Here is a 14,195-nt window from a genome sequence, read left to right on the forward strand (position 1 = left end):
TCGTACTGACGTCCCTCACGGGGGACCTGCATTTCATGCTGCAGGCACAGGTACCTCAGCTCATACACAGCACAAATAGGAGCCAGGTCATACAGCTGTTGTTGGTGAGCTCCAGTTTGCTTCGGAGCTTTTCGAGTCGGTTCCTTATATTTTGTTATTGTACAGGAGTCATGTGTGGGCGGGGGTTTGTCCCGACCCTAGTTATGTCATGTATATCCTAGAGGCTTTGTAGACATAAGGAAGGGTAAAGTCATGGAAGTTTATATAGTAATGTTATATTTGTATATGTCGTAGCCCCGACGGCCAAATATATATATATATATATATATTTGTGCGTGTTGTGCTGATACAGGTAATTAGATCCTTCTATATGCAACGAAGTGCTGTCCAATTTTTGGTGACATGTAAGTGAAAGTACAGGTATTTGAACGGGTTCTCCCGGGCCTTCTCGGCTTCGGGTGCCAGTCCGGCCCGATGGAATTTTGGGGCGTGACAATAAACCACAACAGGTAGCTTGACGCAATAAAGAACCCGCATGAATCTACCATATGGAAGATTGCACTATAAACCACAAGAGGCAGCTTGACGCAATAAAAATCCCGACATGCGCGGGTTCCAAAAAATTAAATCTTACCTTATCCTACGGAACATTACCCATCAGATATCCACGAGTTAACTAAAACATTATTTCTGAATTTGCTAAGCCAAATAGAACATTGATGTGCAACGACCAGCAATTAAAAACCAACTAAAATAGAGAGGCAAATGGCAGAAGTCAAACCAGGAGTGCAAACACAATATTATGAAACAGCTTCACGAAATCATTTTATAACTAATATGAATCAAAGGAAAAAAGACGGCCTAATTCAAAATCTATTACACCAGCAAACCCTAGCTATATGGCTAAGTTTGAATAGCCAAAAGATTTTATGCATGAAAAAACTCCATCATGTATTTTGGCCTGTAAGAATGTATTGTGGCTTTATCTTGGAGGAGGAGGCGCTTGTGGAGGCACATTAGATTTTGCAAAACCAACCCACGCAACGAGTCCAACAGCAAGTATTACCCATCCCATAATGTCATACTTCAGATCACTGGTCTTCTTCTTCGGAGCCTGAATGCACGAGCAAACAAATAATGGAAGGTTAAACAAGTCCTCTGACAATGTGAAATCTCAGCTCGATGAAGTCAGCTTGACTGATTTTTGAATTTCAATACTTCAAAGAAACAGAACAAGAATGGAAAAAATGTTAAACAACTTCAACAAAGAACCAAAAAAAATAAACAGAAACAAAAGCAAACTATGATGAAGACAAATTTCCACACAGGGTTTCTAATTAATTTTTTTTTAAATAATCATGGTGTCCAGGTCAGCTTGCACACACCTTGACTAATTCCACAGAATAATTGTCACCTCACATCCCACCAACAAGTACCAGGTAACTGGACAGATGGAAAGATCCATCATAGTGTTTTTATCTCTGCTGAGATTTGAACCCGAGATCTCGTGATTCTTAATCAACTTCATTGATCACTAAGTCACGCCCTTGGATGCGTAAAGTTTATAATTTTGTAGTCTTAGAAGGGATTGCGCACAGAGTATGCACCTTGGAGAAAAACCCACACCACATACAAGAAGAAAAAAAGTAGGAAGTACTTGTAGTGAACAACAATGAAGTAGCTTGAATCAATAGAAATATATCAACGGGCGAGAATTGCTTGCATCGGGGGGGTGGGGGAAACTGAAATGTATACCTTTGTACTTGTTGATGTAGAAGGTCCTGGTCCCATAGCTTGTTGAACAACATGACCTTGTTTGTGAATCTGGGCATGCAACTCTGGAGTCTGAAATAGTGTACAAGAACATGAATAACAAACCGAAAGAACATTCATACATGATAAAATAATAAATAAGGACAATTGGTTCCCATAAAATGATAAATAAGAGTAATTCCATTTGCAGAATGAATCACCTAGAAGGACATTTACAAATATATTAGATATATCAATAAACAGAAAACCAGCATACTACTCATTCGACAAACTAAGATGCAATGAAATGCAACGTCAAATTCCTTTCAATCCTTTGCCACCTTAGAAATATGAACCTATGAACTATCCGTAGAATCCTACAGTATGTTTGTTTAATAATAGAGAGGAAAAGACAAACATTCTGATACCCAAACTCATTGTTTAAAAAGTGTACATATCATAATTCTTTTTATTTTTTAAGAAAGGCAACATTGTAAAAATCATAATTTCCAATGGACAAATTTGAAGAACTAAAACATGCACAAGGAGTGGGTAAATAAATGCAAGTGAAATTCAAAGTATCTACCGAATGTGAAGCCATTGCATAGATGCTAAATCACATTTGGGGCAGGGATTTTTCTTCACAAAATACATAGTGCAAGCAATTTAGTGTGCCTAATCAGTAATAATGTAACTGCCCAGCGTACCAGAGTTCAATGAATTGGTGAAGTAATTTGTTAGAGGATGGGAGGAGATGGCTAATCCCAAACTAGACCACGGACTTTCTGAATAATGTTTACATTGAAAGACTGGCTTCATAAATTTTTCCTTCCACATACATCAACTAGTTTGATGTTTTCTTCTACTCCTAACATCTAAAATTAGGATACACTTCATCAACAACAAGAAAAAAGCATTTTACTCTAACAGAATGAATTATGTGCTCGTATTAGCTGATTGGAAGAGAAAAGGCTCCCTCATGCCACAATATTCTGAGCAATCGTGCTGTGAATCACATACACATAGAACTTCATCTGATAGATGACATTATTTTTATGAAGGAAAGGAATAAGAAAATTGACGGCACACCGCACCAAACAATCAATAAGAGGAAAGCCCCTCCAAGTATACATGAAACTACTTGTAGGAATACTTAAACGTGTGACAAGAACTCAGCACATTAAATATACTAATAACCCTAACTTTACCTTGGAAGAAACTTCAAATGATTTCTGATAGAGCTCATTTGCTGGATCCTACAGTTTACAAGAACAAATCTATGAAAATGAGCCTCCCATAAAACACTAAAAATATCACAATCTGCATAGAGAAAAAAAATATACCGCCTCAACAGCATTCTGGAAGCACTGGGCTGCTTTGTCAAAGTAAATCTTAGCTTCATCTTCATCGGGATTTAGAAATCCCTGGGACGTATATGCATTCCCCAAACACCAATTGGCGTCATGCTTCTGTGGATTAACCTCCAAAGCCTCCTCCAACTTTGAAATAGCATCTAGACAGTATTTTGCGCAATTAAAGACAAGAACAGATAATATGAACACTATCGCCAGTTCCATCAACTTATTACCAGAAAAGGCCCAAGATTTCAACCCATCCTACAAACATTTCCTTCTGCAAAAGAAGTATACCTCAATAGTATGGTCTTAAAGCTCTTAGTACTGATCTTTAACATCTATAATACTTACCATTTCAAGAAAATACATGGTCTTAAAGTGAAATAACAAAATTTTTTGACTATTTAACCATGAAAAGCAATATCCCAACTATGATCCAGCTGCTATAAAAAGGCATCCAAGGTGTTTAAAATATCCCATTCCTCTACTCATTTTCTTAGGTTTTGCATCAAATGCTCAAAACTTTAGATTCTTTCATATGGACTCAGTGCCAAGTCATTTCTCACACTTGCAAGTCCATGCAGAAGTTCATATGAAAACCCCGATTTGATTGTTTGTCGGGAGAGTGTTGAAATGTATCTCGTATCCGATTTAAAGGGGCATTCAAGTTGTTCAAAAGGTTTACAATTATGGTGTCGCCTATTGATTGATGAAGTTGGAATGAAGATCATCAGAGACCAAGGTTGGCAAAGGCAAAAAAAGTTTAACTGATCTCTTCCTATCTAACTAGGCCCTTAGGCCCCTTCACATTCATTGAATTAACGTTTTGGAGTGATTCTTTGACAAGAATTAATTAAATTAACAACTGGATAACTCTGAGAGCATTCTACAAAGGGACAACATTGTCCAGTAGAAAATTCTAGGTTTTCTAGCATGATTACAATACTAGTACTAAGCTTAATAACAGAAAGCAATACCAGAAATCATCTTCTTTGATTCGTTGAGAGGCTGGAACTGTGATAATTCCAACAAGGCACCTCCCCATTTCGTCAAATTCTGCATAAATTGATTGGAAATAAAAATCCCAATTCCTTAGCCAATACAGATATAGAAAGGCATAGATAAAAAGGCAGCCCGAGCCTGGTGCACTAACGGTTCGTTTGGTAAGGGATAATTAATCCCGTGATTAATTTTTATAATGAGTGTATCTCATTTTTTATTTTATTTTTATACAATGCATCATCCCGAGATTACAGTGTCATTTTTGTCACACCTGAGAGTGGGATAATTAATTCGGAATAGCTAATCTCGGATTAATTAATCCCCGAATAACTTGTTTCCGAACCAAACGAAACCTAAATCTCACCAGAAAAGAAGAAGTAAGTACCTCAGCATCGAGAGGGTCTTTAGCATAAGTGGTTTCGGCATTCTTGCGAGCATGTTCGAAGAAGAGGAGCCGATCGAAATCGCTTTGCATATCCACCATGATGACTGCTACTCAAAAAACGTAGTAAATCCCTTTGCCTTCCTTCGATAACTTTGTGTGTTGGGGTTCCAAGTTCTAAATCTAAAACCTCTGTCAGTCCTCGTCCACGTGTTTTTCTGTGTGAAGTGAAATATCAGCGGACTTGCCGAGCAAGTTAGCATCTGGACTGGGCCCATTCCACACCATGTCAAAATGGGTCTCTTCCTGATTCGATGGGCTGGACAGAACTTAGAAATAGAGACGATTTACAAGAAGTGAAAAGACAAGCGGAGTAACTTGTGAATAATGGTTTGGTGAGCGAAAGTTTAAGTTCATGTGCGGTATTCGGAATTTTAGTATTTAAAAAGGATGGGATATGGATGATGTGTGTAGATTGTCATGTCATTAATAAAATATTGGCATTCCATTTTTGGACTTGATGGTGTGCTAGATGAATTGTGTTTTTCTACCTTATTTTCTAAAATTGATTTGAGAAGCGGATATCATTAAATTCGGATGAAATTCGGAGGAGGATGAAAAATCATTTTTAAAACTAAGTTCGAATCATATGAGTGGATGATGATGTCTTTTGGGCTAACCAATACACCAAGCACTTTCATGCAGTTAATGAACCATGTGCTTAAGTCATTTATTAATAATTTTGTTGTAATTTATTTTGATGATATTTTAGTTTATAGCAGGTGTTTGGATGACCATGTGCAACATTTGATAATGATATTTGATGTGATGAGAAATAAAAAGTTGTATGTGAAATTTAAAAGATGTTCTTTTCGTGTGTACCATATTATTTTTCTTGGCTTTGTTGTAAGTTCAAGAGGAGCCGAGGTGGATGATGAAAAGGTAAAGGCTATTAGAAGTTAGTCAACTCCTAAGTCCATTAATGATGTTGGAAGCTTTCATGGATTGACAATTTTTTATAGGAGATTTGTGAAGGGTTTTAGTTCTTTAGTCGCTCCTCTAATCGAGGTCATTAAGAAGGATACGTCTTTCATTTGGGATAGTAAATAAGAGGACGCCTTTAAAATCTTGGAAGAGAATCTTAGTTTCACTCCATTACTTCAACTTTTCATCTTTGAAAAGATGTTTGGAATTGAGTGTGATGTTAGTGGAGTAGGCATTGGTGTTGTCTTGATGCAAAAAGGAAAATCCATAGCATACTTTAGTGAGAAATTAAGCGGAGTTTCATTGCAATATTTTACCTATGACAAAAAAACTCTATGCCCTAGTGAGAGCTTTAGCACTTTGGCAACATTATTTATGGCATAAGAAATTTATAATTACATTCGATCACGAGGCTTTGAAGCATATTAGGGTCCAAAATAAGCTTAATGTGAGGCATGTTGAGTGGATAGAGTTCACTGAGTTTTTTTCATATGTGATTAATTATAAGCAAGGTAAAGAAAATATTGTGTCGAGTGCTTTATCTAAAAAATATGCATTGATGAATACCCTGACTTCTAGGTTGATGGATTTTGAGAGTTTGAAGGAGCTGTATTCTAATGATGATGATTTTGAAAGAGTCTTTGAAGAGTGTCAAGTGAACTTGAATAGGTGTATGCAAATTGTTATTGAGGACAACGAAGTTAGAACTCCTAAATTTGAATTGAAGGAGGGCTACTTGTTTAAAAATAAAAAACTTTGTGTACCTATATTTTCATGAAGGGGGTTATTGGTGAAAGGGGCATGCAATGGAGGTTTGATGGGTTATTTTGAAGAAATCTTTGAAACGAAAAATATTGAGAAAACATTCATTTTCAAAATCCCAAAAAATGTAAAAATATGTGAAAAATAGAAAGTCAAACGAAAAGGAAGAATATATATTTTTTTAGTTGTGCATGTGTATTTATAAGTAATGCATATGTATATTTCAGTTATGCATATATATATTTATGAATAATACATATGTTTTTTACCAGATTGCATGTGTATTTATGATCAATGCATGTGTATTTTTTCAGATATGCAGATGTATTTGAATAGTACATATGTATTTTTTAGTTATTCATACATATTTATGGGGCTGCATACTATATTTATTGATTTGAAAATATATTTTTAGTTCAACTTAATTTTATAGATGCAAATGTATTTATGAATAATACATACATACTTTTTCAGTGTGTATATGTATTTATGACTAATGCATATGTATTTTTTCAGAAATGCATAGGTATTTTTCAGTTATGCATATCTATTTATGAATAACACATGTGTATTTATGATTAATGCATGTGTATTTATGAATGATACGTATTTTTCGTCATAATAATATTTTTGGTGTCTACATCATGAAGAAGAAATGTGTAGTTTAAGTGTAATTTGACAAATGTATTATGTCACTTTTTGTTATAGAGATTTCGTGTCCTATATGTTCATATATACATATGAGTCAAATATAAATTTCAGTAAATACATATGCATATATATATATATATATATATATATATATATATATATATATATATAATCTATATCTATAATTTATAATTTATAATATATTAAAAGTGTGAATACCTTTAGAAAAGTGAATCAATTAATATTTTTCATTTGTATTGATCAATTAGAAAAATACTCCTAAAATAAGATAGAAAAATACTCCTAAAATAGGACTCTATTAAGAAAATACTTCAAATATTAAGATACACGTTAATCTACCGAAGAAATTAATTTACTTATTGAAAATAAACTTGGCGTACATAGCTTAGAAAATATTATTATTTTCAAATTCTTTTGCTCTTGTTTATTTACCTACTTAATTGTTTTGGATACTCTTGGTTATTATCACATAATTCTTCTAAATTGAATCATGGTGATTACCTCTTGACTACAGAATTAAACACTGTATCAATATGATGCCCTGACTTTGACTATTTTTTTTTGTTGTTGGTAAAATTTAGGTTTAATTAAATAAATTCTTCAAAAGATATTAAATTTAATTATTGTATTTATCTTTATTATTTAGACAAATATCATATTCAGTGTAACATTTGAACTCAATAAAGTATTCGCGCGTATACCTAAACTAGTATATATACATCTGTGTTCGTGTGTATGTTTTATATAGTAAATACATATGCAGATTTGTATGTCTATTTATTTTGTATATTTTTTGAATATATATATGTAATATAGATATGTGTCTTTTTAAAATAAAAGCAAGAGATAGAAGAGTAAAAAAAATTTTAAAAATAGAAAAAGAAAAAAGCAAAAAAGAAAAAGAGGTGAAAACGAAAAAAAGAAGAAAGAAAAACAAAAGCTAGAAATATAAGCGTAAAAATAAAAATAAAAAAAATAGAAAAATGAAGAAGAAACAAAAATAGGAAAAGAAAAAAAGAAAAAAAAAAGAAAATGAAAAAGAAAAAACAAAGGAAAAGGAGAAAAGGAAAAGAAATAGAAGAGTTAAAATAAAATGAAAAGAAAAAATAAAATAAAAGAATAAAACGATAAAAAGGAAATGAAAATAGGAAAAGAAATAGAAAAATATTAGAAATAAAAAAAAAAAGTAAAAAAAAAAGCAGAAAAGGATAAAAAAGGAGAAATAGAAGAGTCATATTAGGAAAATTGATCTTTATTATTAAATGTAACATGAATTAAGGACACTTACTTCCTTGTACTATTCAATTTGTATATATATTTATATAGCAATATTTTTTACTTAAATATAAAATACAATTTATTATTTTTCGTAATTATGAAACAGTTGATATAAAAGTTATAATTATAGTTTATAGAGATAATACATAAATATGACTCTAAATTTGACACCAAATTATAATTTTGACCTTAAACTTTGATAGTGCATAAATAGGACATTTAACTATTCAAAATCTGAACAAATATGACCTCCGATTTTGCAACCTCATGCGTGAGTTTCACTCGCGCCTATATGGAAAGGTAATCCAATCACACGGTGCCACGTCGTTAAAAGGGTTGACTTGGAGGGAGGTCATATTTGTGCAGTTTTGAATAATAAAAGGTCATATCTGTGCACTGTCAAAGTTTTATTTTTTGTGTTAAAACGACGTCGTTTTTTTTTTTTTAATTATTTTTATTTATTTCTATAGCAACAACACCTAATTTTTTTTTTAATTAAAAAATTGAACCCGCGCAGTAGGTTGAAGGAAGCGCCTAAGAAGAGCAAATAACATCACTGGGCTATCTAAGTGTCTTGTTTCATGTGGTTCAACATTAATATACGTACATAAATATAGATTTTCTACCTTATATATATAACATAATTTTTTTATCGAGATGGTTCGGATGAACCCCATGGCAACCACGTAGGTCCGTCCCTGCATTAATTTAATAACATTAATTTAGTAACATTGTAATAACATTAATTTAGTAACATTGTAATAACATTAATCTAATATACTACTACTACTATCCTTAATAACGTTTTATTAAAACTATAATTTTTTTTATTATTAGTATAGTTTCATCTTTAATTTAATATTTAAATAAATTATATTTAGATATATTATATAACTTAAATTCGCCCACTGCTTTATAATATATATACATATCCGCGCGATTTTTTCGTATGAGGCTGACCCACCTAATTAATAAATCTTTAATATTGCTCTTTTTTCGCAATGAAAAAATAAATTAGATGTCATTTTTATCTTTGGGCCGAAAATAATAGTGAAAAGTCATTTAAAGATCATATTTGTGCACTGTCAAAGTTTAAAGTCATATTTATGTATTATACCCTTAGATTTTAAAATGGACGCGCCCAATTTTGCGTGTTGAACACACGTTTTGCCATGTAGGATCGGAGGTCATATTTGTGCAATTTTGAATAGTTAAAGGTTATATTTGTGCACTGTTAAAGTTTAAGGTCAAAATTATAATTTGATGTCAAGTTTATGGTCATATTTATGTATTAGTTGCTATTTTTAAAATTTTCTCAATTTTAATATACATGAGATGAAATCCGAAAGAAAAATCATAAATTTTGTTATGAAATATAAAAGCAAGAATAAAGAAGAATAAACAGAGAGAGGAAAGAGAGACTTCTTTATTTCTCGAGAGATGAGAGATCATCATCCTTGAGGATGATTTTACAATCAGATTCTTGAGGATAATTTACAATTATAAGTGAAATTTACTTTTATTTTTTAATTAAAAGATATATAAACTAGATCTTGATATATTTTATCTATAACCTAGCTCTTCTATTGATACATTTAGTATAATATAAATACATTCATAATAAATTTAAAATAAAAATAAATCAAATCCGAGGGGCCATTACTCAACCGACAGCACTAAATTTTCACCGCATTTCACGCGTGACTAAATACACCGAGCCGCTCGACCATGGCAGTACTGTGATTAAGTCAAAAGGTAAGGTCATTTCAGCTGAAATTGGATATATAAATAACCAAAAATCTGTACTACGTTCTCCTCCGTCGCATCTTCCGGGTCTTCGCAGCCGAAGTGATAAAGGTAATTTTTTTTTTTAATTATTTATTACTTTAATTCACTTTCACTCTTTCAGTTCTGTAACTCTAGCTTTAAATCCCCAAAATATAGGGTTTCTGTGATCTGCTAGTTTGCTTTTTGTAGTACAGTAAGATTTAATTCTGGCCTTATTTGTATATTCCTACATTTTCACTTAATCTCCCATTCATCGGATCGGTTCAATGTTTATATCCATTTTGTTTCTTTGATCTCTTTTGCTTTGTGAAGTTAGCTACTTTGTCACATTGAAAATGCTGCTGAATTGCTATTTATATAATTAATTAATGTTGCTTATAGGTTTTCCAAGTTTTCTGTTTATGCCGACAAACCATATTCTTCTATAGGGATCCCTTTTCTACAGAGTTAGGTGATTTATTGTTCATGTTGCAATCGCCTTGATGTTGATTGTTGAGACTTGTTAGATTGGGTTAAGAGTGTCAGTTTGGTTGGGGAATGGACTTATGACCTGCTCATGTGTACTAGCTTTTGGGGTTGAGTTAGGCTTAGGTTGCATACCTTTACATGGTATTAGTGTAACGCCCATGGTCCATTCCTGTTTGGGCTCCTGATCCACACTCTAGTTGGGCTTGGGCGTGAAGGGGTGTTAGAGTCGCTCATTGGTTATGGAATGGACTGGTGGTCTGGTCTGCTTATATGGACTTGGGCCTTCCCTCACGAGTTAGCTTTTTTGGTTGAGTTAGTCCAGGTGTCATATATTTACAAGACAAATTAGCGATCTATATCAAGTTCAAATAATGCTACTTGTTGAGTTAGAAAGTTGTTTCTTTTGTTTCTGCTTTCTATCATATGCTCCTATAGATTGAATTGCTATGGTTGATTCACTTATCATGATTGGTGACTACGTATGAACTTGTTTATGCTTCTTTTAAAAAAATTAGCATTTTACAGATATTTTTAAGGCATTCTTAAGGCATGTACTTCTGTCATCAGATATTGCAACATGGAGAATATGCACAGCTATTGGCAATTCGGTGACGAGCTTCGAGGACAATCAAAAGTTTCTGAGGATCATAAATGGTCAACAGCTGCTCTAAAATTGGCTGAGCAGGTGAAGTACAAGGGCGAACGCAGGAATAACCTTGACTTTTCAAAGAGCTCAGCTGAAATTAGGCCAAGGGGTAATAATATGTTTCAAGAAGATAACAAGTGGGAAAGCCTTAACTTCAATATGTTAAATTTGGATACCAAGATGACTGAAAATATGAGCAAGAATCACATTGTAGATAGCATTTACAATGCAAATCCAGTTTATCTTAAACCCAATTTTAACAGCTTGGGAAATTCTTCCTTAAGCAAGCTCAACACTAGCATCTATACCAAGGAACCTGCCAAGAATAACAATAACAACACTGAGAGCACCAATGGAAATAACTCTGCTGACAAAAGGTTTAAGACTCTGCCTGCTGCTGAGACACTGCCGAAGAATGAGGTTCTTGGTGGATATATATTTGTTTGTAACAACGACACAATGCAGGAAGACTTAAAACGCCTGCTCTTCGGTAATTACCTTTCCCCTATCATGTTAAGCATTGTCAACCTAGGTGTACTATTGTGTTTGGTATTCAATAGCCAGGGATTTAATGTTTTGTGACTAGTTGGATAACTGCATCTTGAACCTGCTTAGTTGACAACCAGTGGTTTATGCTTTTTTATTTTATTATAGAAGCTCATAGAGCAACTAGCCAACAATTGACAAAAATGAATTTCGACTTTGTTACTAGATAGCTCTAAGTAGACTCTTCTTGGGAATTGCTATCACCTATCCTCAACTCCAATCACAACATAGCCAATTAACGACAAAAGTTAAGATCATTGATAAATAGATGATGACTAGGAAGTGATTTCTTTCTGATTGTTATCTCCTCTTCTCAACTCCAATCATTTGCTTGCAGGCCTTCCTCCTAGATACAGAGATTCTGTGAGGGCAATAACACCAGGGTTACCCTTGTTCCTATATAATTACACTACTCACCAGCTGCATGGTATCTTTGAGGTTAGTTGCAGAAACTTTTGGGTATACTGGCGTGAGTTCAAAATGATGATAGATAAACTGTTTTACATTTCTATAACTAAAGAGCAAATTAACAACAAATATCATGTTGGATGCTGCATTCCCTACAGATTAACATCGTTGTATATGAGTGCTTGCAGTATGAAGCATAAGATTTATATTCATACAAAGAGTAGATGCTTCTTCTCCTACCAGACTTTCTTAATTCCGTGGTTAGAAAATTTTCTTACCTTGCGCTGACTTTATCATCAACCTTGATTTCGCTACGCTCAACAAGAACCCGGAATAGCGGAAATAGGTTCGTGTTCCGCTTCCAAAGTCAGTCGTCTGCAGTTCACACTTGGGCAAAGACGACTCTCCAGTGGTTCCATTCCTTCTTACTGTACTTCTGGGTCAACCCAACCCAAATAGGAAGAAGAGGGTCAGCCAAACTGCAGTCCACTTTGTACGTTTGCTGAGCAGACCACTCAGACATTTTAGAAAAGGGAAGGGAACTTCTCACCCCGAGGGAGGCGGGAAGCTACCGCTTCTAGAATGGAAGGTAGCACCAGTCCATCAATAGCAGCATCCTTTCCTCCCGCATCCGGTCTAGTATCTCTTAGGTCGATATCCAGTAGCTCCAGTAGCAGCAGAGGGAGAAGATCGGTAGTAGAAGGTAACGAACTAGAGACTCAGAGAGAGATTAGAAGCAAAACTCGACCAGGAGAAGGCGGAATCTTCATGTGCTGTATACTTAATCGGGAACCTTGTGATTTTGTGGCTTTTGGCCTGAGCATGAACTTGCTGGCCTCATATTTCTAGCCAAAAATGAGTTCTGATAACTGCATATTGTTAGATATGAGCACCATGAGCTTCTTTTGTTAAATAGCTTCAGTGAAGGGCATATCTTGTTACTTCTCCAACTGTCTTTTGTGCAATGATCATTAAATATTAAAGAAAAAATGGATTCAATCCAATTAGTCTCCAGCTTGGCCTGTAACTTTTTCTTTGAACTATCTGGGCAGGCTACGAGTTTTGGAGGCTCCAACATTGATCCAACTGCCTGGGAGGATAAGAAGTGCAAAGGAGAATCAAGGTTCCCTGCTCAGGTAAGCTTATGAATTACAGCTCATTTGCTATTGAGGCTTTTGAAGGATCTGTATAGATTTTCATAGTTTCACGTACTTAATGCTTAGGTGAGGATCCGTGTACGGAAAGTTTGTAACCCTTTGGAGGAAGATGCTTTTAGACCAGTTCTACATCATTATGATGGCCCCAAGTTCCGCCTGGAGCTCTCTGTGCCTGAGGTAAGATGAGATTCTATTCACATATAAGTTCCATGCACCTGTTATAATGGCAGACCACATATTTTTAACCCTTGAAACCTTATTGATTTTTGCAGACTTTGGACTTGCTAGATCTCTGTGAGAAAGCTGGTGTCTAGGAGCTATGTGCACTAGCTAGCGTCCTGTACTAGTAAGCCTAAAGCAACTGTAGCCTATGTGAAATGTTATAGGTTTGTGGTGTGTGTAATTACACTGCATGCAGTGTGCTGTCTGTAGATTTCCATAGCGTAAGCTTTGGGGACAGGTCTGGTTAGGAGTTCATAAACTTAGGATTGGCTTGTGTAAGCCAAATAAGTGCAATGCTTATGTCTGAAGGTGTTTGCTTAGCTATTTTATCTTACAGTAAACTTGAGACAAGACAATATGTAATTGGTCAAGATCGAATGTGTTTCTATGTCTGCCGAGGAACTCTGCGTCATCCGTATTGTACTGCACAACTTGTTAAACATTTATTTCCTTTTTGGAAATGCCTGTGTGTATCCACCAAGGAATTTGGTGTGACTTTGTCTTAAAAATATTGGGCTGATGGTGAAAGTGTATCCAGCAACAAGTTTTGCAGAAACTTTGCCGCCGCTCTCTTGGCTCATTATGGAATAGTGATTAGAGTTATGTGACCCCAGCCTTGGCTGGGACTGATAATTGTTCTCCAGCTGCTCATAACTGTCCCAGACGCGTTTGTGTGTGCAAGTAACAATCTAGATACATTTAACAAAATAACTATGCCAAGCATTACTTTCAGGTAGAAAAAAGCGTTCACTGACCAAATTTGCAGAGATAGT

At 34.5% G+C, this 14,195-nt stretch overlaps 2 protein-coding genes across 4 annotated transcripts; one reads left to right on the forward strand and one right to left on the reverse strand.

Annotated features, from left to right (window-relative positions):
* Nucleotides 1–737: 737 nt before the first annotated feature.
* On the reverse strand, nt 738–4,903 carry LOC107860768 (mitochondrial import receptor subunit TOM20). 2 transcript variants are annotated; one of them, XM_016706243.2, is made up of 6 exons: nt 4,495–4,903; nt 4,085–4,163; nt 3,096–3,265; nt 2,961–3,008; nt 1,756–1,845; nt 738–1,114 (listed from the first exon to the last, which is right to left on the reverse strand). In XM_016706243.2, exons 1-6 carry the CDS (start codon nt 4,591–4,593, stop codon nt 983–985), a joined length of 618 nt encoding a protein of 205 aa, XP_016561729.2. In that variant the 5' UTR covers nt 4,594–4,903; the 3' UTR covers nt 738–982. The 2 variants fall into 2 exon arrangements, with proteins under 2 accessions (XP_016561729.2, XP_047263603.1); XM_047407647.1 differs by lacking the exon at nt 4,495–4,903 and having other exon boundaries at nt 3,096–3,384; nt 4,085–4,162.
* A 4,934-nt stretch (nt 4,904–9,837) lies between these two features.
* On the forward strand, nt 9,838–13,883 carry LOC107860767 (B2 protein). Of its 2 annotated transcripts, none has more exons than XM_016706240.2 (6): nt 9,838–10,044; nt 11,011–11,579; nt 11,973–12,073; nt 13,096–13,179; nt 13,267–13,377; nt 13,473–13,883. In XM_016706240.2, exons 2-6 carry the CDS (start codon nt 11,021–11,023, stop codon nt 13,512–13,514), a joined length of 897 nt encoding a protein of 298 aa, XP_016561726.1. In that variant the 5' UTR covers nt 9,838–10,044; nt 11,011–11,020; the 3' UTR covers nt 13,515–13,883. The 2 variants fall into 2 exon arrangements, with proteins under 2 accessions (XP_016561726.1, XP_016561727.1); XM_016706241.2 differs by lacking the exon at nt 9,838–10,044 and adding an exon at nt 10,073–10,168.
* The last annotated feature ends 312 nt before the right edge of the window (nt 13,884–14,195 follow it).

Source organism: Capsicum annuum, chromosome 2 (genome assembly GCF_002878395.1).
Source record: "Capsicum annuum cultivar UCD-10X-F1 chromosome 2, UCD10Xv1.1, whole genome shotgun sequence".
NCBI lineage: Eukaryota > Viridiplantae > Streptophyta > Magnoliopsida > Solanales > Solanaceae > Capsicum > Capsicum annuum.

Excerpts from the sequence above, each read along its gene's own strand:
- LOC107860768 (XM_016706243.2), bottom strand. The coding sequence starts at position 4,593 with ATGGTGGATATGCAAAGCGATTTCGATCGGCTCCTCTTCTTCGAACAT. Across the intron at positions 3,266-4,084 it reads ATCAAAGAAGATGATTTCTG|ATGCTATTTCAAAGTTGGAG; the intron begins GTATTGCTTTCT and ends AATACTGTCTAG. Across the intron at positions 1,846-2,960 it reads CATTTGAAGTTTCTTCCAAG|ACTCCAGAGTTGCATGCCCA; the intron begins GTAAAGTTAGGG and ends ACACTATTTCAG.
- LOC107860767 (XM_016706240.2), top strand. The coding sequence starts at position 11,021 with ATGGAGAATATGCACAGCTATTGGCAATTCGGTGACGAGCTTCGAGGA. Across the intron at positions 12,074-13,095 it reads AGCTGCATGGTATCTTTGAG|GCTACGAGTTTTGGAGGCTC; the intron begins GTTAGTTGCAGA and ends CTATCTGGGCAG. Across the intron at positions 13,180-13,266 it reads AATCAAGGTTCCCTGCTCAG|GTGAGGATCCGTGTACGGAA; the intron begins GTAAGCTTATGA and ends CTTAATGCTTAG.